This window comes from Myotis davidii, unplaced genomic scaffold, assembly GCF_000327345.1.
Source record: "Myotis davidii unplaced genomic scaffold, ASM32734v1 scaffold478, whole genome shotgun sequence".
Lineage (NCBI taxonomy): Eukaryota > Metazoa > Chordata > Mammalia > Chiroptera > Vespertilionidae > Myotis > Myotis davidii.
Window position 1 is genome coordinate 1,909,229 of NW_006289570.1, and position 23,896 is coordinate 1,933,124.

At 52.9% G+C, this 23,896-nt stretch overlaps 2 protein-coding genes across 5 annotated transcripts in view; one reads left to right on the forward strand and one right to left on the reverse strand.

Moving 5' to 3' along the window:
* The first annotated feature begins 3,475 nt into the window (after positions 1-3,475).
* Positions 3,476-14,312, forward strand: ASPHD2 (aspartate beta-hydroxylase domain containing 2). Its single transcript, XM_006762040.2, has 3 exons — positions 3,476-4,556; positions 9,633-9,746; positions 12,564-14,312. Exons 1-3 carry the CDS (start codon positions 3,749-3,751, stop codon positions 12,671-12,673), a joined length of 1,032 nt encoding a protein of 343 aa, XP_006762103.1. The 5' UTR covers positions 3,476-3,748; the 3' UTR covers positions 12,674-14,312.
* A 4,649-nt stretch (positions 14,313-18,961) lies between these two features.
* Positions 18,962-23,896, reverse strand: part of HPS4 (Hermansky-Pudlak syndrome 4) — a 24,641-nt gene continuing 19,706 nt past the window's right edge. For 2 of the 4 annotated variants that reach the window (XM_006762041.2, XM_015562864.1), the window contains exons 12-14: positions 21,775-21,907; positions 21,185-21,293; positions 18,962-20,208 (exon numbers count right to left, since the gene is read on the reverse strand). In XM_006762041.2, the coding sequence (XP_006762104.1) occupies positions 20,037-20,208; positions 21,185-21,293; positions 21,775-21,907 (414 nt within the window). In that variant the 3' untranslated portion in view covers positions 18,962-20,036. Of the gene's footprint in view, positions 20,209-20,513; positions 20,528-21,184; positions 21,294-21,774; positions 21,908-23,896 lie in introns of all 4 variants that reach the window. The other 2 variants (XM_015562866.1, XM_015562865.1) reach the window with 2 other exon arrangements.

Below are 23,896 nucleotides of genomic sequence, written 5' to 3' on the forward strand. Positions count from 1 at the left end.
GTGTTGGTATGTGAGTGTGTATGAAGTGAATGTGCGGGATATTTATTTATTTTTAGTCTCAAATTTCAAGAGCAAAGGACCACATCGGAGGTTGCCTTTGCTCCCAGGGTCCCCTCCCAGAGCCTGGCTCCTCTTCCCATCCTTGCCTGCTCTCCCCTCCCCCCAGCCCTGAGCTTCACCCACTTCCCATATTTCCCGTGGTAACCCTCTCCCCTGCCCCCGGGTGATCAACACTAGCTTCATTCCCCACTCATGAGCGGATTGCCTACTTTTCCTGTCAGTAATCACCTTTCTCTGGTCCCATCCCCCTCCTCCCCTGACCTCCTGGTGGTGTAGTCACCCTCTGTATTAACCCAACTCTGCCCTCCCTTTCCCCCTCACTGTCCAGAGTGGATGCTGACACTGATGGCCAAGAGAGCGAGGAGGAAAGGTCTCCGGTCCGCATTGGGGAGGGCTGGCCCTAGAGCAGCTCCTGGCCCCTGGGTGGAGGGGCGGCAGGCATTGCTCACCTTGCGGCCCCCCCCCCTGCTCCCTGGGGGACTTCTGGGGTGACTTGGCCTCACCCTAAAAAGGACCAGCTTTTTAGCCTTGGGCAGCCCCTGGACTGGTAATGTGAACTGAATTAACCAGGTCAGAGCTATAGGTCTGCTTCCCCCACCCCCCAGGGAGGAGGTGTTCATTGTATCAGAAGTTACACTTGATTGGACTTGCTCACCAATTGGCCATGAATTTGGACTTGATTCCCCCAAGCAGACCGACCTTTAAGATGTGGAGTTGCATATGATTAAAGTGCAGAACTGCAACGAGGTGTCCCCATCCCTAATGAGGACAGAAATGAAACATGAACAGACGGGTGAAGGAAGCCGGAAGTTGCTGTGGTCACTGAGACTGGGGGTGGGGGTGGGGGAGGGGGAATCCATGGGCGATGGGGGTTTGTCACTGGGTGCAATAGGGTCCAATGTTTGCACCGGTATTTAATCCACTGTCAGTCACCCTGCAAGCGTAAGGGCTACCTTTAGTGTCATATTTCAGCTGTGAGCTTGTTAACCCACCTCCCGGCCCAGGGGCCCGCCTGCGTTTTCTGGCTACAAGTAACCGACAGGTCTGAAAAGTCCCAACTTCAGCTCTCAGTGCTGTTTATGGTCTTGTGAGCAGGGTCCGAGCCTGGAGCTCAGGGGATCGGGATCTTTTGTTGCCTTTTGTCTATAGCTCAGTCTAGGAAGCGACCGGGACTATCCTTGTAGAGAATGACGCTTCCCCGAGGAGGGGGTAAGCTGGAGGGTTGGTAGGGGAGGAAAGGGGTGTCAGGGTAGCGATTCCTTCATCCTCTACCCTGCCCTCCAGATCTTATGTTGACTGACTTAAACTCTAGTGCTTAGCAGGGCTGATAGGAACTAACACTTCACAGGTGTTTGTCAAATTATCAGCCTCTCACTCTGAGAACATTTCAGGAAACCTCTCCTCCCGCGAGAGGGTGTTTACAAGCTCCAGTTCGGAGTTGAGCTCAGTGATGGGGGAAATCCCTTTTAGTCCGAGTTGCTTGTGGCTACGCAGGTGATGGTTTCACACGGAAGTTCAGGAAGTTCAGGAATCCTGGCGTTCTGTGGCCAGATGGCTTGCAAACAACACACCTTTCATTCAAATTTTCTTTCCCATCTCGAGAGGAAACAGCTGCCAGTCATCGGTGGGGGGCGGGGGAGGGGGGAGGATGGAGAGAGAACCAGGGGCACAGAGGGGTCTCTTTCCATCCAGGGGGGCCCAGCCTTGCCCTCTCCTCCCAAGTCTGTGATAAAATCAAGAACATATGAGAGAGAAAAAAATTAGTGTCTAACCCCCCTAACTCTCGTATTTTTCCTAGAAACATAAAAACCATGCATGAGTATTCAGCACGTGTGCTTTGGACTTACTGAACACAATAGTCAAGTGGTTCCTTGTTCGGCCTAAGCTGGGAAGATGCAGAGAGGCAGTTAATGATCACCTAAGGTTTCCCTTTCGTTTTTGGCTTTGCAAGTCTGGGGACCAAAAAAAAAAAAAAAAAAAAAAAAACAAACCAAAAAAAAAACCCCACAAAGGAAACAAACAAACCACCACGTGAGATGTGTGGCCACAAGAGCGTCCAGAATCTACCTGCAGCTGCTAGAATGTTTTGTCCTGAGTCATCTTTCTCTGAGGCCCCACCTTTGGTTTTGCTGGCTCAGCAAGGTGTGGATGCCACATGTCACAGCAGTCACCAGCGCACATGCTGAATGCTGACCATGACGTGATCGTACGTGCTCGACATCCGTCATTCATCCTCATTCAGTGAGAAGAGCATTACCCGTCTTACAGATGAGGAAACTGAGACTTAGAGAGGGGAAGTGACCTGTCCGGGGTTGGGAGTGCTGCTCGGTCTAGCCCATCTCCACGTCGGGTTCTTAATCTCTGCCCCCTCGCAAGAACTTTCGGGCCACATTTGGTCCTGAAAGTGGAGGGTCCAGCTCTCCCACTTTTTTCGTTACTCTCTTGTCTTCCTGAGAGAGGAGAGGGAGGGCGGAGCACAAAATGAATTGTTTTGCTGCTCGAGATGAGGGGATGCAGTAGCACATAGACCTGGCGGTTCTCATCGGGTTAGAAAAAGCAGGTGGGTGGCGGGTTTCAGCTGGGGAACACGGTGGGGGCTTTATAGACACGGCAATGTGACCCCTGTGCCCTGATCATGCCTGTAGGTTATAAGGATAATCAGGGTGCTGGACAGTGACCCCGACCATCAGTAAAACACGTGGGAAAGTATCTGTGTGTTTGGAGACAGTCAGAGACTTGAAAGGCCTTTTACTTAGTAAGGAGTCTCCCAAGTGAGTAGTTGAAATGCCCAGTGTCTGCCATGGGAATACAGGGAGCCCACTTCCTTTTCCAGTTTGATTTAAGCTCAATCCATGTCAGAAGGGCAAGAGAGATTAAATAAGAATGATGGAGGGCTATGAAAACAGTGAAATGGAAAATATGCCGTCTTAAAGTGCCTTTGCCATTTTTAAAATGCTTTGTGAACCCACATCTACTTAAAAGGACAGAGAGTGAAGGGGATTAAGCATTTATTAAATGGCTACTATGAAAGAATAGCAAAATGGGTAGTTACCACTTTGAAGTCATATGGGATTTGTGTCCCCGCTGTGGCTGCAGGAACTTCGGGGAGTTATAGGGTCTCTGAACCTCAGTGTTCTCATCTGTGAAATGGGAACTCTGGTACCTCCTCAGGACGCTGTGAAATGCATGGGACTACTGTCATGGTCAAACAGTGCTCCATGCAGATGAAACATGGCTGGTCCTTTGGGAAAAGGGGGTGGTGGTGAAGTGGAGAGAGAATACAGAAGACTGAGAAGTGTGTCCCCTGCCAACAAGGGCCTTATGAAATGATCTGGGACTTTACATTTCATGTGAGGATTTTTCCCGGTGTAAAAATTTATGCTGTTTTTTTATTTTATTTTTTTTCATCCAGGTTTGAACTTAAAAAAAAAACCAGTTTCATAGTGACCAACACCACTCATTAATGTGACATAAAGCAGCTCCTGCCACTCTGCCCAGTCCCTTCTGCCTGGAGTGGGGTGGTGGGCACAGGCGGCCTCGCCTGTCAATGCCACCCTGAGCAGGATCTGAGAAACAGGGGCAGCCATGCCGCCCCCTGCCCCCGCTGCCCCGCGCTAACCTGCAAAGTGTGGGTGCCCTTGAGGACTGACTGACCTTGTTTCACACCCACGACAACAACTCCCCCAAGATGTCGCTCGAGTGGCTGGTGGCCTGGAGCTGGTCGCTGGATGGCCTCCGGGACTGCATCGCCACGGGCATCCAGTCCGTGCGGGACTGCGACACCACCGCCGTGGCCACCGTGGCCTGCCTGCTGGTCCTGTTCGTGTGGTACTGCTACCACGTGGGCCGGGAGCAGCCCCGGCCCTACGCCTCCGTCAACTCCCTCATGCAGGGCGCTGATGCCAACGGGCTGCAGAACGGGTACGTGTACTGCCAGTCCCCCGAGTGCGTGCGCTGCACCCACAACGAGGGCCTCAACCAGAAACTCTACCACAACCTGCAGGAGTACGCCAAGCGCTACTCCTGGTCGGGCATGGGCCGCATCCACAAGGGCATCCGCGAGCAGGGCCGCTACCTCAACAGCCGGCCCTCCATCCAGAAGCCCGAGGTCTTCTTCCTGCCCGACCTCCCCACCACGCCCTACTTCTCCCGGGACGCCCAGAGGCACGACGTGGAGCTGCTGGAGCGGAGCTTCCCCACCATCCTGGGCGAGTTCGAGGCCCTGTACAAGGGCTTCTCCAACTGCAGCCTCCCGCAGGGCTGGAAAATGAACAGCACCCCCAGCGGGGAGTGGGTCACCTTCTACTTGGTCAACCAGGGCGTGTGCGTTCCCAGGAACTGCAGGAAGTGCCCACGGACGTACCGCTTGCTCGGCAGCCTTCGGACCTGTATTGGGAACAATGTTTTTGGGAACGCGTGCATCTCCGTGCTGAGCCCCGGGACTGTGATCACGGAGCACTACGGACCCACCAACATCCGCATCCGATGCCACTTAGGTATGTTGTGGGGCCGGGGTCCCGGCACGCACCCCTTCCCAGTAGAGTTGGGCCTGACTTCCGGGGGGAATCCAGACACCCCGAAAGCTCAGTAGCCAGAATTCCCGCTCTTTTCACATCTTTTGTTGTTGTGCTTCTCTCACAAATTGATGAGCCACCTGCAAACAGTTTGACATCAAAGATTGGGTCAAAACAATGATCAGTGTGATCCTGATATTGACAGAAGCTCTGTCCGAAGGGAGCTTTCTGTGCTGATGGGCCTGGTCTGCATGCGCACTGTCTGATACGGTAGCCACTGGCCCCACGTGACCGCTGAGTGCTTGAGATGTGATTAGTGCCACTGAAGGGCTCAGTTTTTAACTTAATCGGAATTAAAATTTAAATAGCAGCACATGGCTAGTGGCTGTTGAGCAGTGGCCCTGCAGAGCCAGAGATGGTTGCAGCGGTCTCTGAGGTCCATGATGGTGCGGAGGCTGTGAGAGATGCCGCGTGCCTTCTGATACTCAGAGATAAATCGATGCTCCGTGGTGATGCCACCCAGATTGTAGGGAAGTGAGCAAGGCGTGCAGCTGTGGTTTTGAGAGCAGGGTTGGTGCCAGATTGCCTGTGTTTGCATCCTGGCCCCACATCGAGCTGGCTGTGTTACTTGGGGCAAGTCGCTTCACCTCTCTGAGCCTCGGTTTCCTCATTTGGAAGATCACCTTTTACAGAGTTACGCTGAGGATCTGGGAGGAGATTGTGTTCACGCAGAGCATGATAGAGAGGGAGTACTTGCTAAACGTAGGCTTGGAAACAGCTTGGGAAATGGGGTATTAGTTCCCCAGAATGCCTCGTTTGTTCCTGGTGAGTCATGATAATGGCTTGGTTACCGGGGCGATGGCACCTCGGGTTAGCATCTCACACTGGAGGAGTGTGCGGGGCCAGGCCCAGCTCTGGGGAGTTTGCAGCGCTGCCTGGGCATCAGGATGGAGGGAGGAGAAACACATAAGCCCGATGTGGCCAGAGCAGGGTTCATAATTACACCCACAGAGGAACCTCGGGCTGCACTGGGGGCCCACACGCCCATGCCCTCCACCCCCCCTTCATGCACCTAGAGCCCTCTGCTTCTCCTGTTCTCTCTCTGGGGATTATGACTAAAGTGTGGCTTCAACAAAGGCCTTCACTGCTTTGAAAAGCAAAAGGAACGAGATTTGTGCAGTTGTCACCTCAAGTATTTCAAGAGGACAGGCAGAGCAGGGTCGAGGTGGTCTGGCTTCGTGGTCAGCTGTGTCACTTTGGGCAAGTAATTGGGTCTCTGTGCCTCAGTTTCCTCAGCTGTGAAATGGGGAGATAAGTACTTATCTCACAGGATCATTAGAGGGTCACATCAAGTAATATCTCCTATGGCTGCTCGACACAGTGCCTGGCACGTGACAGCGTTGGATAAGCAGTTGCTGGTACCTCTGAGGACCTGACACCAGGCTGGACCATGTGATAAAGAAGCCAGGAGATACGGTCTCTGCCCTCGGGAACCATGGGGAATGAGCAGATTGTGGTCCGCCCTATGTGCTGAGTGACCTTGGAGCCGCCGTGCTCTCCTCTCTCGAATGGAGGTAGTGATCCCCGCCTGACGGCTGGTGGAGGCCTGGGGGTGCTCTCTGTGTGTGAAGTGCTTGGCAGGTCGAGAGCGGTCAGGTCAAGGGGCCATGATTAACCTAAGAGCGGAGGTGGTCATCCAAGTGACGGATCATGATCAGTGAAATCACTGTGTGAGGCACCAGGGTGCTCCCTGAGGTCAGAGGACGAGAGGGCTGCAGGTGGGCTGCTCAGGGCAGGTGGTCTGGCCTGGAAGGGCGCAGTCGGGGAGGAGGCTTCCCTTGGAGGTTTGGGGGAGCCGTGTCTGGCTTGCTGGGGTGACCAGTGGTGGAGGCCGAGGTTGGAGAGGTCAGGTGGGAGCGAACCACAGAGCCTCCCCCTGCTCCCCCGTCAGGCTTGGTCTTAAGGCTGTGGGCCATGGGGAACCACGCTGTTGTTTTAAAAGGCTTCCTTTTATGTTTTCTAAAAACTTCCAAATGATGCAGGGAAGGGCGTTTGAGGACAGGTGGGTGGGACCCCAGGCAGGTATGCTGAGTAGGAAGGGCTGGTGGCGAGGAACAAAGATTTGCCTCCTGTGTATTAATGCCTGTTGTGCATCCATGCAGTTTAAGTGTGTGTGTGTGTAAATCACACCCACACAGGTCCCTTGATGACCTGTCCTCCCCTCCTTGGCCCGCTGGGTACTGGCCACCAGAGAAAGTGGGCCACGTCATGCTCCCGGGGCAGCAGGAAACCTTGGAAGGCGTCCCATTGGAGTGTGGCTAGTCCCCGAGGCCAGGCGAGCTCCGTGGTTAGCTCTGCTCACCGTTTCCTTCTTTCCACGGTCATGCCCACATTCGTATGCACCCAGGAAGGAAAGAAGGGTGTGTTTGATTCACGTGACCTTGAGTGTTGACAGAGAGGGAGGCCAGAGAAGGAGGTCGGAAACAGGGCCAGCAGGATAGGGTTCTGGTGGCCACACCTCTGCCAGTTGCCTGGCTGTAGGTGGCGGAGGTACTGTGGTTTCTGGAATGCCAAGCCTTGTCCTCCCTTTCTACCTGCCATCTGCGTTGTGACTGGTGGTACTGTCCCTCCAGCCACTGCTCCTCATGTGCCCAGTCATTTGCTGAGCCCTGTCCTGCGCTACCTCCAGAGGTGGTGTCACTCAGCGTTGATTCCGTGCAGAACCAGGGACAACTCCTGCCTGGCCACCACCTGGCACTGTGTGGGGGGCTGGGATGTCCTGCCCGCACTGCCACAAACCTCTAGGAAGCAACCTCTGACGATTACCAGGCAGGTGGCACCGGGGAGGCAGGCACCCATCCAAAGGGCTCACCCTCGGGAAAGGGTAGATAAAAATGCATATTCAGCAAATTCTCACTAAATAAGCACAATTGCACTCTCAATTTTCTTTCGTGCGTAAGCTGTCAGGTTTCTGGGCCACCCACCCGCGTGGTACCAGCAGATCAGCTTGTGTTCGCCTTGCCCACTCTCAGTGTCAGCCGCCGGCCTCCTGAGGTGGGGCCACTGGTGGGCAGAGCCTTTCTCCACCTTCTCCTGCCTCCGTCATTGGTTGGTGGGGAAGGCAGCAAACCCTAAGCCAGAGAGAGGCCTGGGCATGTGGGACTGGCCCAGGCCATGTGCGGGGCCTGTCTCTAACCCAGGAGCCACCTGGATTCTCATTTGGGGTGTTAATGATTACTTCTGCCAACTAAACTGGTTTGTGAGCAAGAGGCAGGAATGGTGGGCCACTGGAGGCTGGAGCAGAGTGCGGGGGAAGGCAGGGGAGAGGAAGCAGGGGGCTGATAAGCCAGTAAGACACACCGTTTTTCTGTTGTACTGTGGCTCATGGCAGTCAGTCATTTAGTGTCTCAGAGAAAGGGGAGCTTCTCTCTGAACCCCTGGAGTGGACTGTCCTAAAGGCCTTCTCCACCTGCACCAGCCAGTGCGGTCACGCATGAAGGGGACATGGCCTGTGGGGCTCTCTTCATTTGCGCCAGCGGCTGCACCCCTAACCCCCAGCAGTTGTTAACAGTAGTGGGAGGTCGTGGTCAGAATGGACAGTCTCAGCTGGTGCAATGAAATGTGCTATTGATGGTTGAAACTTACCATTAACTGCAGGAAAATCAGCAACCACTTAACTGTCACTGCTACTGATGTAATAGCCAGCATTTACATCATGCTGGCCAGTGTTGTAAGAACCTGTTCTCGGAGCCAGACAGTTTGGATTCAAATCTCAGCTCCTGCCAGGACTAAACAGTGACCTCCAGCAGGTCCCTTAACTTCTCTGTATCCGGTTGCTCCGTCTGGGAAGTAGGCAAAGTGAGGTCTGTAAAGTGTTTATTTAACACAAGCCTGTGCACAGTCAGTCTTCAGATATTAGTAGCAAGGACAATGGTCGAGTAGCACTGGCAGGTAAGTATGCTCACACCCCCTCTTTACAGACAAGGAGGCTATGGCTCAGAGAGATCGAATGCTTGCCCAGAGTCACACAGCAGAATCTACTCAGAGTCAGTGATCTGATCCCAGGGCCTCTGTCCTTCCCACGGCTCCGCGCGGCCTCCGTTAGAATTCTTACTGCATTGATGCTTCCTGGAACCATCCATTTTTGGCCCCGAGAGTGCATTAAAATACCCCGCCTGTGAGAGAAAAGGCTGTCTCATTTTGTCATAAGGGACACTGCCGACTGGCCCAGGGGCGTGCTTGTCACAGTGAGTCACTGAGGACCGATGAGAGCATCACAGTCCCAGCCCCTCCTCCAGGGCCGTGTTTCCCCAGACCTTTGGCTTGGCGAGGGGACGTGAACGCGCATGCGCGGCAGCACTTCCGGCAGACCCTCTCCTGGGCTGGGCACCAAACGTGGGCCTCGCCACTGGCGCTTTAAGCATATGGCTCCGCAGCAGGTGTGGCTCCACATCCTCCTGAAGCTCAGGCGTTTTCTTGCGGGTGTCCTCCGGTTTCCCAGAATGGAGCCGGGGGAACCCCGATTAACATGCCATCCTCGGGCCTCAAAATGGATGGAAGGGTTGGAACCCAAAGAGGAGGGCACCGTGTGAGCCTTTGCGTCTTCGGTCTCACCGAGAGCAGCCCTAGAGGCGGGACTGTAGGAAACACGGTTATTGACAGGCAGGGTTCTGAACCTGCTCCCGCAGTTTCCGGTGGTGCCGCGGTTGGTCTTCCGGAGTCTTCAACGTGTAGGGTGAGCTCGGTTCCCGGCTTTAGCAGAGGCGCCCAGGACCCAGAGCAGGTTAAGCCAATGGAGGAATGAGTTTTTCCACGGGGTACGGAGAGGATCCAGGTGCTTACCCCGCATTTGCCCTATTGAACTATCCCCCTCCCCATATAGAGACCCCGAGGGGTGAGGATAAAGATTGGAAATCGAGAGCTGCCCGCCCCCAAACTTCCGGCACCCCTGACTTCCGGCCCCACGACTTCCGGTCACATCTGACTTCCGGCCACCCTGACTTCTGGCCGTGCCTGATCTCGCCTGCTTTTACCCTCTGCTCTACCTTTTCCTCCGAGGTCTGAAAACTCCAAGTGGCTGTGAGCTGGTGGTGGGGGGCGAGCCGCAGTGTTGGGCCGAAGGCCGCTGCCTTCTCTTTGACGACTCTTTCCTACACACCGCATTCCATGAAGGTGAGTGCCTGTCTTCCCCATTGCCGCGCTTTTTTTTTTTTTTAATATATTTTATTGATTTGAGAGAGAAACATCGATCAGCCGCCTCCTGCACATCTCCCACTGGAGATGTGCCCGCAACCCAGGTACATGCCCTTGACCGGAATCGAACCCGGGACCCTTCAGTCCGCAGGCCGGCGCTCCATCCACTGAGCCAAACCGGTTTCGGCCCTATTGCCGCTCTTTTATTTTATTTGTTTACTTTACTAAATTGATTGGGGTGGCGTTGGTCAACATGAACATATAGGTTTCCTGTGTGGATCTTTATGTTGCCAGATCTGTCTATTGCACCGTGTGCCCACCGCCCAAAGTCAGATCTTCTCCTGTCACCTCCTGTTAGGAACCCCTTCCTTCTGGCACCCACCACTCTGCTGTTTGTGTTCATAAGTTTCAGTTTTATATCCCACAGTGAAATCATACGGTGCTTAGCTTTTTCTGTCTGGCTTAGTCCACTTAGCATAATGTTCTCAAGGTCCATCCATGTTGTTGCAAATGGCGCTATTTCATCCTTTCTTGTGGCTGAGTAGCATTCCTTTGTATATATGTACTGCATCTTCTTCATTCATCCTCTGTCGCAGGACACTTTGGTTGTTTCCATGTCTTGGCCACCGTGAATAATGTTGCAGTGAACATAGGGGTGCATAATCTTTGCGAATACATGACTTCGAGTTTTTTGTGTATATACCCAGGAGTGGGGTTGCTGGGTCATATGGTAGCTCTATTCTTAATTTTTTGAGGAATCACCAGAACTGCTCCCACAGTGGTTGTACCAGTCTACATTCCCACCAGCAGTGAGTGAGGGTTCCCTTTTCTCCACAACCTCTCCACCACTTGTTGTCGCTTGTCTTGTTGATAATGGCCACTCGGACAGGTGTATGGTGGTCTCATGGTAGTTTTGATTTGCATTTCCCTAATTGCCAGGGAAGCTGAACATCTTTTCATATATCCTGGGAGAGGTGTATTTTCAGGTCCTTTGCCCACTTTTTGATTCGATTGTTTGGTGTTGAGTTTTACGTGTTCTTTATATATTTTGGAAGTTAAACCTTTGTCGGAGCAGCTGTGTGCAAATATCGTCACCCATCTGGTTGGCTGTGTGTTTGTTCTGTTGTCAGTTTCCTTTGCTGTGCAGAAGCTTTTAGGTTTGATACAGTTCCACTCATTATTTTTGCCTTTACCTCCTGTGCCTTTAGGGTCAAGTCCATAAAATGTCCTCTATGGCCCAGGTCCATAATTTGGTACCTATCATATATTTTCTGCTATGTCACTTACAGTTTTGGGTCTTATGTGTAGGTTTTTGATCCATTTTGAGTTAATTTATGTACATGGGGACAGACTGTAATCCAGTTTCATTTATTTGCGTGTGGCTTTCCAGTTTTCCCAGCACTATTTATTGAAGAGACTACCTTTACTCAAATGTGCGTTTCTGGCTCGTTTGTCGAAAATTATCTGTCCATATGCATGTGGTTTTATAGCTGGATTCTCTGTTCTGTTCCATTGATCTGTGTGTCTGTTTCTCTGCCAGTAGCATGCTGTTTTGAATATTGTAGCTCTGTAGTATAATTTAAAGTCAGGTACTGTGATACCTCCAGCTTCGTTCTTTTTTTTGTTTTTCAACATGGCTTTGTCTACTCTGGGTCTTTAGTGTTTTCATATAAGTCTGATGATTTCTCGTTATGTTTCTTTAAAAAATGACATTGGGATTTTGATGGGGATTGCATTAAATCTGTATATTGCTTTGGGTAATATGGCCATTTAACTGTTGATTCTTCCAATCCATGAACATGGGATATTTTTCCATTTTGTTGTGTCTTTTTTAATCTTTCGTAGTAATGCTTTGTAATTTTTAGTATATAGATCTTTCACATTCTTTAAGTTTACTCCTACCTCAACATAATAGAAGCCATATATGATAAACCCTCAGCTAATATCATACTTAGTGGCGAGAAATTGAAAGCTTTTTCCCTAAGATCAGAAACAAGACAAGGATGTCCACTCTCACCACTCTTATTCAACGTAGTGCTGGAAGCCCTAGCCAGAGCAGTAGGCAAGAGAAAGAAATGAGTCATTCAAATAGGGAAGGAAGAAGTCAAACTCGCTTTTTGCAGATAGGAAACCCTAAAGACTCTACCAGAAAACTACTAGAAACAACAAACAGATGCAGTCAGGTTGCAGGATACAAAATCAATGTGCAAAAATCCATTGCCTTCCTGTATACTAACAACAACACTTCAGAAAAAGAAATGGAAAAGACAATTCCTTTTGCATTAGCAACCAAAAGAATAAAAAACCTGGGTATTGCTGCCCTTTTAAAATGAACTTTATTTTTAGAGAAGTTTTAGGTTTCCAGAAAAATTGAGCAGAATGTACACAGCACCCTCCTTCATCCCGATCCACAATTTTCACTTTTACTAGCATCTGGCATGAGTGTGGTACATCTGTTACAACTGATGAGCTCGTAGCGACATGTTGTTAACTAAGTCCATAGTCTGCATTAGGGTTCACTCTGCGTTGTACATTCTGTGGGTTTTGACAAACGTATAATGACATGGATGGACCATGACAGGCTCACACAGAATAGCTTCAGTCCCTCAATGCCTTGTGCCCTTACATACCCCTCTCCCTTTGACTGCTCCTGTTATGCACTCTGCTTGGAACCGTAGGAAGCCAGGATCACATTGCTGATCAGAGAGCAGGAGCTCTTCCTATCTGTGCTGGAAAGCTAACCGTGGGTCCTGGCTTCGGGCTGTTCGAACCTCTCCTCTCTCACCCCCATCCCAGGTGCCGCGGAGGATGGCCCACGGGTGGTTTTCATGGTGGATCTGTGGCATCCGAATGTCGCCGCGGCTGAACGGCAGGCCCTGGATTTCATCTTTGCTCCAGGCCGATGAGAACACTTCCCATGCCAGGTCGGCGAGAGTGGCCTGGGGCAGCCGGGACAGGCTGTGGGCTGGTCCAGCGCCCACGTATTACGATTCCATGCTCAGAAACCTGCCTCGACAGAAAGCTCTCATCCGGGATTTTTATACCACGTTGGGTCCCTCCTTCCTCCCGTTGTTAGCGGGAAACTCCAGCTTGTATTTCCTTAGAGGTCTTTTTCCTTCCATCCGTTTGCTTCTGTGGTTCGTTTCCGCCTAATGGCGCGGGACTGCGCTCTGCGGCCAGAGGCTCCCAGAGGCTCGGTGCCCCTGTTGTCGGTGTCACGTTGCTACGTGTTTTTTTTCAGTGATCAGATGGTTCTTTGTCTGAATGTAACAACGTAAAACTTCTTGTGGTCACCATACAAAACAGAAAACCCTGCAAACCCCAGTGCTGGAGAACGTGGCCTTTGCTGCTATCACAGCCACAGGGAGGAACCCCACCCCCCAAGCAGCGGGAGGCTGCAGTCCCTGCACCCGGCCAGTGCATGGGCAGGGTGGACATGGGCAGGGGCACGGCCTGGGGAAATGTCACCATCCGTTCACCCCACCGCCAACCCTGTCCGTCTGATGGCGGAGAGCGTGCGGCTGCGGGACCGGAGCGACATGGCTCCCCTTCAGAGCCGAGGCTGGTGTCCTCGGGCGGGGCTCCCACGGCTCAGTCGAAGAACGGGTACCCACTTACCTCACTGCCTACAGAAGCCCCACTGCCACCGGGCCTGCGCAGTCCCCGTTTTAGCCGATGTGATGCTGAGCTCGGAGACCGCCTGGTTGGCCCCTTGGAGCTGTGGCGGCCGAGACTTCACTTGTCCAGCGACATCTGGGCAGCCTTTCTCTGGCAGAACTGGAACTCCAGGTGTGACCCAAGTGTCTGTTTCGTTCGGAGTTTCGTGGCCTATGATTTTCCATTTACCTGTCTGTACATAAAGGTTCAAACGCTGGACTCAGTGTGAGAGTCAGCCCTGTGGCCCTGTTATTTGCCAGGAGTGAGCTGAGTGATGGCAGCCGCAGCGAACGTGTGAGCGGGGGTCCCCGGAAGACCGACAGACCCAGAGGACCTGGTCCCGGCGCTGGCCTGGCCCCCATCTCCTGTGAAGGACACGGCCAGGTGGGGGCGCTAAGTCTGGAAACGTCCTCCTGTTAGGTGAGGTGTGGAGGGCAGCCTCCTCCATCCATACCAGATGCCGGTTTGCATCATGGATAATGGCAGTGTCAGGTCCAGGAGGCCGTGGCGCGGTATGAATACAGGCCTGTCACGTGTGCAAGTCCCGTGTTTCCATCCACATGGAAGCCAGCAGCTTCTGTGAGAAGTAACCACGACCTGAAACGCACTAGCAGATCCTAGCAAGTGTGCCAAGAGAACGTGTCCGCGGTTGAGTGAAATGTCTGTGAGAGATTTCCCGTGATTAGAATGCAGGAAAGGGCAGACCTTTCAAAACACCTGAAGTCTCCTCACTTGTGTTTGTTAAAGAATCACTCGAGGTGCATGATTTCTATACATACCGACCGCTCCACGTTTACAGAGCCAACAGCCCGCCCAGGCACCTGGCCGCCTGCTCTCGTGTGACCTGATGGGGAACAGGAGATCAATAAAGGGTCTTGCTGAACACCACAGTGAAATGGTGGCGTCGTCTGTCGGGCAGGAGCCCTGAGCCGGGCACATCTGAGTTGGAGGCTCTTGGTTTTGGGATGGTGTCACAGCGACAGGCAGGACCCTAAACGTATAGTGACCGAAGCAGGATGTTGTAAAAGAATGGGGGTGGCGCGGGAGAGACAAGACAGGCCTGCGGAAGGTTAAGGAATGGCCAGTGTCACCCTGGCAAAGAACAGGGACTCGGGCTTAAGGAAAGCTGGTGCCAGGACTCGGTGCCAGGTGCTCCTTCCCACGTGACCTCTGGCCAGTCCCGGAGCCTCTGGGAGCCTCAGATCGCGCCTCTGTAGGGATGGTCCCTGGCAGGCAGAGAAACGATGCTGGCTCCCTTCCTGCCATGGCCGAGGTCCCAGGCAGTTACAGAGAAGCAGGTGAGGAGGCAGGATGGGTGAGGCAGAGATGGATGAGCACATCTGATTGGGGTGGGGTGACAGGGCAGCTTTCTATCCCTGTAGGAGCAGTGGCTCCTTTCTATCCCTGTAGAAGCAGGTTCCTCAGTAGCTACAATTTGAATTTTTTTCCTTTTCTTAGAAGAGGGACAGATGGCCCTGGTGGGCTGGAACCCCAGGAGCAGTCTGGCCGCCAGGTGTTTTCCCATGCAAGCCCGTTCCCAGCCCACAGCCCTGGCTGGGCCGCCCTGGCAAACGGAACAGCAGCACTCGCTGGAGACGGCGGCGTTTCTCCCTCCTCCAGGGTGCATCGCCAGCTCGGCAGCTGCTGAAGTGATTTATACGCTTCAGCCTGGGATGCTCAAGGCGACAAAGGGGCCAGCATGCCTGCCCCGCTCAAGTGAGAAGCCCTGCCTTGACCCTGACGCAGCTGGCATCAGCTCCAAGGCCAGACTGCACGAGGTCGATTTGCACCCGGTCACTTCCCACGTGTCCCAGGCACCTGCTCATCCTCCCCAGACGCATCTAGGTTTTCTGGGTTCTGAGCCCCTTGGTGACAGTGACCACACCTACAGCTTATAGTGGGGGACGGGGAGCGTATGCCTAATGCACTAGTTCTTGACTTTGCACAGTACAGTCAGTATTTTGAGAAATACTGATGCCTACCCCCCACCTCCAAAACATTTCATTTCTTGGTTCAGGGGGTACGGTCCAGTCCTGGTGTTTGTTTTAACCCTTTACTTGCCTTGATTCTAATGTGTAACTGGAACTGAGGGTTGCTGCCCTGAATAGCAAAAATTGAAAAGCCTTTGGAACCAGCCAGCTTGAGATGAGAGTCTGGGCCGTGCCCCTGTGTGATGATGGGCAGCCCCCCAGCTTGGGCCTCAAGGGGACGGTCAGTGTTTTAAACACACTTCTCCAGCAGCACCCTGGTGAGCCCCTTAGAAGACCATAACATCCCTATTCTCAGTCCTTGGGTTTCCGGGAGGTGACCCAGCCCCAGTTGCAGGGCTTTGTTTAGGAGCCAGAACTGACCAATCAGAGCCTTCCAAACTCTTCGCTATTCAGAGATTGCGCCAGGGCTGGGCACATGATTCTCTCTGCACCATCAAAGCCTTTTAAACCCCTGGGCAGTCAGATTGGGTCAGGGCTGGCATATGATTCAAATTCTTTTGCTGGGACTATTGAGAAAGAGGCAACTTTTCAGTGGTGGACGTGGGGATCTAGTGTAAAGAAAATCTGAGAGTGAAAACCACAGAGAAAAAGAGATTCTCTTTCTCTCCCCCCTCCCCAACTATGGGGATCATCCGAGTCCTGGGTCCTAACTTTTCCTGGAACCAGCTCTACCTCTGGACTTTTCAGTTACATGAGCCAAGAAGCTTCCCCTTTATTCTTTTCTTTTTAAAAGTCTTTATTGTTGAAAGTATTGCATATGTCCCCCCTTTCCCCCCATTGCTCCCTTCTAACCTGCCCTGCCTTCACCATCCTGTTGTCCGTGTCCATCGGTTATGCTTATATATACGCATACAAGTTTTTTGGTCAATTACTTCCCATCCACCCACCCTCCTCTGCCTTCCCTCTGAGGTTCCGCAGTCTGTTCTGCGTTTCTGTGTCTCTGGATCTATTTTGCTCACCAGTTTATGTTGTTCATTAGATTCCACATATGAGTGAGATCATGTGAGACTTGTCTTTCTCTGACTGGCTTATGTCACTTAGCATAATACTCTCTAGGTCCCTCCACGCTGTCTCAAAGGATAAGAGATCCTTCTTTTTTACTGCTGCATAGTATTCTGTGGTGTAAATGTACCACAGCCTTCTTATCCACTTGTCTACTGATGGTACTTGGGCTGTTTCCAGATCTTAGCTATTGTAAATTGTGCTGCTATGAACATAGAGTGTATATATTCTTTCTGATTGGTGTTTTAGGTTTCTTAGGATATATTCCTAGAAGTGGGATCACTGGGTCAAATGGCAGTTCCATATTTAATTTTTTGAGGAAACACCATACTGTTCTCCACAGTGGCTGCACAGTCTGCATTTCCACTAGCAGTGCCCGGGGCTCCCTTTTCTCCACATCCCTGCCAGCACTTGTTGTCTGTTGATTTGTTGATGGTAGCCATTCTGACAGGTGTGAGGTGATACCTCACTGTTGTTTTAATTTGCATCTCTCGGATGATCAGTGACTTTGGGCATCCCCCTTTATTCTTAAGCCAGGTTTGAGTTGTGGTTTCTATCCCTGGCCACCAAAACGTCCTACTCCACTCTGTGAGCCTCATCTGTAAAATGAGCCCTATGCCTACTTTCAGGTTTAATAAGTCAAATTCTGGGTGGGTTGGGCGTGCTGCATACATATTTTTAAAATGTAAATCCGAAAAGCAAAGCTAAGTATAAAATGCTGTTTCTAAGGACCACTGCAGCCTGCCGCCAGCACCCTCCCCATAACATTGACCTCCCCAGCGGAGTCTCGCTAAGCAGCTGTGGGCACAGGGAGGACAGAACAAGGCCACAGATCTTCGAGCTGCTGACAGATGGCAGTGAGAATACTCGGGCAGATTGCAGCGTTCGGTGGCAGGAGGCGGCACACACGGGCTGATTGACTTTCTGCCTCCCTCCCAGGCATGCACACTGGTCCTGATTTCTAGTTACCCCCCACCTTCCCTGTGTTTCCACACTTCCGATGCCTTAGCCACCCCGATTCAAGGTGAGGGCCTTCCTCCGTGAGGACAGAGAGCACCGTGCTCGCTAGAAGATCCCTCCACATACAGTATGTCCACACTAACACGGACAGCCACACGGTGAGGAGGGACAGTTGTGCACACTGAGCAGGAGAAGCAGGCTCAGAGCGGGCAGCTGATGTGACCAAGGTCACATGCGGTGGCTGGAGGACGGCGGCAGTGAGAAACCAGGTGGCCAAGTAAGCTCAGCCGTCTTGAACTCACACACACATTCAGGCCTCTCTGCACGGCCTGCAGAGGGACCCCCTGCACGGGGTCGCCTGGGAGGCCATTAGCGACACTCAAGCTGCACTCATTTGCAGAGAGGGCCACAGTATGCCACGTATGCCACGCCTTTAAATACACCGCGTCTTCCTTTCCGTTCTAAAGAACATGACATGGGGTTGAGAAAAACGAAGTAACTTAGGTCAGTTTCCAGAGCAATAAGTCGCAGAGCTGTGATTGGAACCCAGGACTCTGACACCAAAGCCCACAGGCGCCTGTTGCCACCGAAACCCTGTGGTCTGCTTGGAGATGAAGGATGTCCATTCAGACTCCAGTGCCTTTTAACAGCACACAGATGGCTCCTGTCACCCTCCTGCCCACGGGCCTTGCTGGGTCCCCTGGTCAGGGCCCCAAGCCCTGGGCGCTCCTCACTTGATCGTGAAGACTCACCTTAAAGGGCAGCACCTGGCCGCCTGAGCACTGATTCTCAGAAACCAAAGCGTTTCGTATTAAAAGCATTTCTCACGCAATGGCAGCCCTGGGAAATCAGATGGGAAGAGAGGTTTCTGGATGCAAAACAAATAAGATTAAGACCTGCCAATGGCCTGCCATGTAGGAAGGCCCAGCGGCAGGCAGCGATTTTCTCGTGAAACATCTTGTGTGAAGGGTCCTTGAATCAGACGGTTCGCTGAGCACCCGGTGGGTGGATGAAAATGGGTCCAGGCTCCAAACTGTCCCTGTTTCAACACACGACAGCTTGTAATCCACCCAGCTCGACTCTGGGGGCGTCAGCTCTGGAGCAAAAGGAAAAGCTGGGCAGCTTAAAAATACCGCAAGGGGAAAGGAAAAGCAACGCGTTCTGTGTAAGTTAGTCCTGAAGGTTCCTTGCGTGGTTGGCGTGGAGACTTGGGATGAATTTTTTTCTTGGAGAACTTAGCAGAGAAGGAGGAAAACAGATATTTATCCTGGCTGGAGGTAGGATAGATATTTATCCCCGTGGGAAGATGGCCTTCTGGGCCCGCCAGTGGCAGGAGGGTGGGGGGAGGGGGCTGTGGGCGAGCCTGGCGGAAGCTGGTGCTTCTCGGAGCAGCTGGCTGGGCCCCGTCGCCCACCACAGACCACTCTGAAGGGCACCTTCCTCCCCTGGCCGCCCTGGGTCAGGCACGAAAAGGAGAAATGTGCCCACACAAAATATGTGCGTACGTGCACACACACAAAACACCTCAGCCCCCACCTTAACTTGGTCACTAGACATGGTTCTCTTTAATTAATCAGAACTCAGTGGCAATTTTGGCTGTTTTATTTTAGCCTTTGGAAACTTGTTTCAAGAAAAAGACACCATGCCATACACATGAGATGCAGTTATTGACATCGCAGTTTTCCAATGGAATCTTTCAGTAAACACTGAGGAGACTTTGGTACATAGCTTCATCCTATGATCTGCACCGCATTTCATAACATGTCTGACTATGACGTAATAGACACGAAACACAAATGAATGTGGTTCCCTCACACACAGCCACACAGAAGCACAGATCTGCTTTTGCCCCAGAACATTTTGGAAACTCCCATTTGGGGACACTCACTCAAGAGGACGCGGTGCAAAGCCCAGATCTGAGACACATTGATTGGTTGCCTCCCGCATGCAGCCTGCCGGGATCGAGCTTGCAACCTGGAATTTCGAACTCGAGACCCTTCAGTCCATGGGCTGACGCTCTATCTGCTGAGCAAAACTGGCCAGGGCTGGGCTCTTAGTTTTGAGTCTAGTTCCAAGATACTTCAGACAAGGTGGCTCCCACCCCCCACCCCCTGCCCCGACTGTCCCAGCCCTCCCTCCCAGGAGCACCACTCAGAAGACAATCTCTCTGGGAAGTGGTGTGCCAGGCAGCTTGCTAACAAACCTGCCACCTCTCAGAGCGCTCACACCTCATATCGCCCCCTGCAGGCAGGGCTGGAAAATGCTCGGGACAACCACGTTTTAGAAAGAATGCCACCTGAATTCTGTGGCCATGTTAAGGCTGGGATGGACCAGCGGCAGATGTCGGGCGCCTCAGCCCAGTGACAGATCTAACCGGCCCCGAACCTCTTTGGTACAAGGAGCTGAAGTGCCTGTTCTGGCCCAGCACTGCCGGTGAATCAAGGTCTTTATCACGCGCTCCGGGTCTGCGGACCCGAAGAACTACCCCGTCCCCTCCAATCTATAAAGGAGCATCCAACACTCCAACGTCATAACTTCCTAGAGAGGAGCATTCCCGGGAAAATGAACAGGGGGTATTTTCTGTTTAAAAGGCAGAGCTTCCTCAGTGGGCACTGCGTTTGATAGTCATCCTGGGGAGGCCTTCCCCCCGAGGCCCAGTTCACAGTAAGTTCACCCCGTGCTTCAGCAGCTTCTGCTTGGCTTTGCCCGGGAGGCTGAAGGCGGAGTCCTGGGGGCTGGGGAAGCCGGAGCTCCGCGGGGCCGCCGCCAGCTGCTGGAAATAGGTTTCCTGGACGGGGTTGCAGCAGGCGTACACGGCCGTGGAGGCATTCCTAGGAGAGGAAGAGAGAAGATAAGTCCGACGCTGCTGCAGCAGATCTCAGACCACACACACTGTCTGTGCCTGCTATAAAGGCCCCCCCCAAACTGGAAACGTGTGGAGAGAACTGTACTTTAGAGTCAGAGTCTGGCCCTGCCGCTTTAAAAGAGTGTGCCCTGGGGCAAGTCACTGCTATTGCTTGTGCTCCAATGCCCCCATCTGTAAAATGGGGGGAAATGCACGTTTCCAGATCGTCCCAAGGACTAAATGGGACTTATTCACACGGCAGGCACCCCCCTCCTCGGACTTCCCACTTGCCTTGTGCTCTGCTACTGGATTCACAGAGAAGCATGTGGGGAGAAAGGAGAATTCACTTGGTTACATACTCAAACCAGTCATGATGAACAGCTATCTGTCTGCTGGCATGGAGGTGTTTAGGGCATGCGAAGGGATGGAAAAGGAACTAGTGAACAGTATCTGAGTATGATCCTGTTTTCTAGAAGAAAGACTTCAAATAATCAACAGAGAAATACTAATCTATATTTCATATAAAAAAAGAAAATTAAAAACAACAAAGCTTGGAGTGATACACACCAAACTAACAAGTAAGGGCATCTCTGGGGTGCTGCTGGGTGAGGGGAATGTTTGCTTCCTAGGCCTGGGAGGAGGCTGAGGACTGTAATGAGCACGATGATGTCACAGGTCAGAAGACCATCCCTCGCTTCAGCATCGTTTGTGACAAGGAGATGGAGACCCTCCTCCCCAGAGTTGTCCTCACCGTTGTCCCCAATGTCTAAAGCAGGTCTGAGCCCCAGGATGGGACCCCCAAAATACACGACACAGGAAACCATGTGAGCAGGTTATAGCAGCTACCAGGGCGAATAACAGAAGACCCTAACGGCAGTAACTGGAATGTTCCTCATGAATAAGGCTCCACCCGGGCCCCCGGGAAGGCGATTCCTGTGCAGGACTGTGAGGGGAAGGCTTACCTGAGGGTCATCTCGTACAGGGAGGGCAGCTGGGCGAAGTCTGAGTGCATCAGGCGGACAGCCTGCAGGAAGCGGCGGTCCTGGGGTGTGGCCGCCTGAGGCAGGTTTGCTTCCAGAGGAGGACAAAGAGCTGTGAGTGGCGGACTCCTTCCCAGATCTCCCCAACCTGGGGCTTTTGCCTCGGACGTGTGCAGGTGCCAAGGGGGAGGGAACAGGCCTGCAGGGAGCTGGGCCCTGACAGCTGCCACCAATCAGCGGCGCAGGCACTGCCCCCGATGGTAAGTGACACCGGTTTGTGGGCATCACAGTTTTAGGCAAAAACTTATCAGATATTTGAACATGTGTGTGCTTCCCTCAAACACGGGAGAAACAGCCAAAAAAGGACAAATGAGCAAGGAGGTGCTCATCAAGCAAATTCTAAATGCCGTGGGAGCGGGGCTGCAAGTGAGGAAACAGCAGCCCAGCTAACTGCACACCCGACAGCTCTGGCCAGAGCGGCGGCAGCCTCCGTTCACTGGCCCCAGGTCTAACCTCCACCCCCTCCGGGAGGCGCCCCGGCCACACCGCTGCGCACAGGGCCGGCTCCTTACCTGTCAGCACGTTCTGAACGCGGTCGTAATGCGTGAAGTTGTAGGTTCTGCTGGAGGAGGTGGCCTCGTCCCTGGGCAGCGTCTCCTTCAGGTGGACCTCCAGCCCGTTCAGGGACGCCAGGCTGCTGTGGAACTGCGGAGGAGCCCACGGGCCTGGCTGCAGTGAACCCGCAGGCCCCGCGCCCAGCAAACGGTCACCCAAACAACACCGCGTGGCTACTGACTTAGAAAGGACTCTGACCAGCGTGTTTACCCATTTTTAGAGAAGTGCTAACTTCTGCCCTGATATTTTAATGCTGTTGTAAAATTATAGAAACATAAACAGAGGAGAGCAGAAAAATACATTTTAAAAGGGAGGAAAAAGCAAAGAAAATAGCCCATAATCTCACCATCCAGAAATAGCCACTGTTGTTGGCCCTCGCACCTCTCCTTCCAGCTACGACTTTCCCACGGAGGCGGCACGTTTGCCCAGCACCAGCACTGCCGACCAGGCCCCCACCCTCCCGGGCTCTCAGCCAGGCCCGGGCTCCCCAGGCCTCCACTGTCCACATGGAGTCCCCTCTCTGGGCATCTAGAACAGTATAGCCATGCGCCGCGCTGCGAGGGCTGGGACTTGTCGGTCAAATGGTTTTCTGTGCGCCGTTCAGAGGCACCCGGCCGAGAAGACTGGCCCAGCACTTGTATCAAAAAACCCTCCCTGTCCGGCTGGTGTGGCTCAGTGGTTGAGCGCTGACCTATGAACCAGAGGTCACGGTTCGATTCCCAGTCGGGGCACATGCCTGGGTTGCAGGCTCAATCCCCAGTGTGGGGCGTGCAGGAGGCAGCTCATTGGTGATTCTCATCATTGGTGTTTGTATCTCTCTCACTCTCTGAAATCAATAAAAATACATTTACAAAAATTCTTTGTAAACTCTAAGGCGCCACCCTGAGAGAAGGCATTTTTATAGAGGCAAGAAAATGGAAATCATCAGATGACGTGTGCCTTATTTACTAGTAACCAAGTGCTTCCATATGTGCCGGGGCCTACAAACCATGGCCTGTGCCAAACCCAGCCCATTCTGTTTTTGTATAGCCCGAGAACTAAGAATAGTTTATATTTCTACATGGTTAGGGGGAAAAAATCCAAAGAGTAATATCGTGACACATGAAAATTATTGAGGTTCCCACTTCCGGGTCTATAAATAAAGTATTACTGGGACACAGCCACACCAGTTACACACTGTCTAAGGCTGTGAACCGTCACAGCAGAGTTCAGTGGTTGTGCAACGCAGAAAATATCTGTTGTGTGTCCCTTGGCATTAAGTCTGCCAGCCCCTGGTACATGCTACACATGCGCAGTCCTCCCCGCAGCCCTGGAGACACGGAGCTGGGCCTGACTCCTGGCTCCTCCCGCTTCTAGTCCACAGCAAAGCGCGGGGCTCAGTGTGCGAGCGCCACAAGGTGCAGAACCAGCGATGCCGACACACATTCCCTCAGAAGCACAGGTTCCCGGGGAGGGTGCACGTCCATATTTCACTCTGGCACTAAGCCCAAGCTCACCCCCTGCACGCAGACAGCTCGGTGCCCCCTGCAGTCATGAAGAACTGGTGTGATCCCTGCCTGTGAAGGTCAGTGAGAGGCCTTCGGGTTTTGAGCAGGAACTACCAGTAGCTCTATGCTGCCCCCTGGTGGGAGTCTAGTCCCCCTGGTGGGAGTTCAGTCTGTTCCCTCTGAACTAATCCCATCTCTCCTGGCTGCTCCCCGCTCATCCCCGTCCACCCACCTCCCAGCCGCCCACCCCGGGGCAAACATAAAGAGCTGGCAGTGGATCCGCTGAAAGACAAGATGGCAGAATGACACGAGGCTGCCCTGCCCGTGAGTGACAGCACCGGGGAGGGGGTGCTCAATGTCACAGCAGAGCTGCAGCTTACCCTCCTGCAGGGCCCTGCTTTCCAGACAGCAGCGGGCGGAAAGCAGGTCTGGGGCAAAAGGCAATAGAGGCCCTCTCCCAAAATAGGAGGTAGGCAGCCTTCGGGGCTGGTCCTTCACCACAGTCTCAGCCCAGCAAGCTCATCAGTCACCATACCCTGCTCTTCAGAAGAGAGGCGTCTTCTCCAGTAAGCTGCTCTCTCTTCCTGAGCCT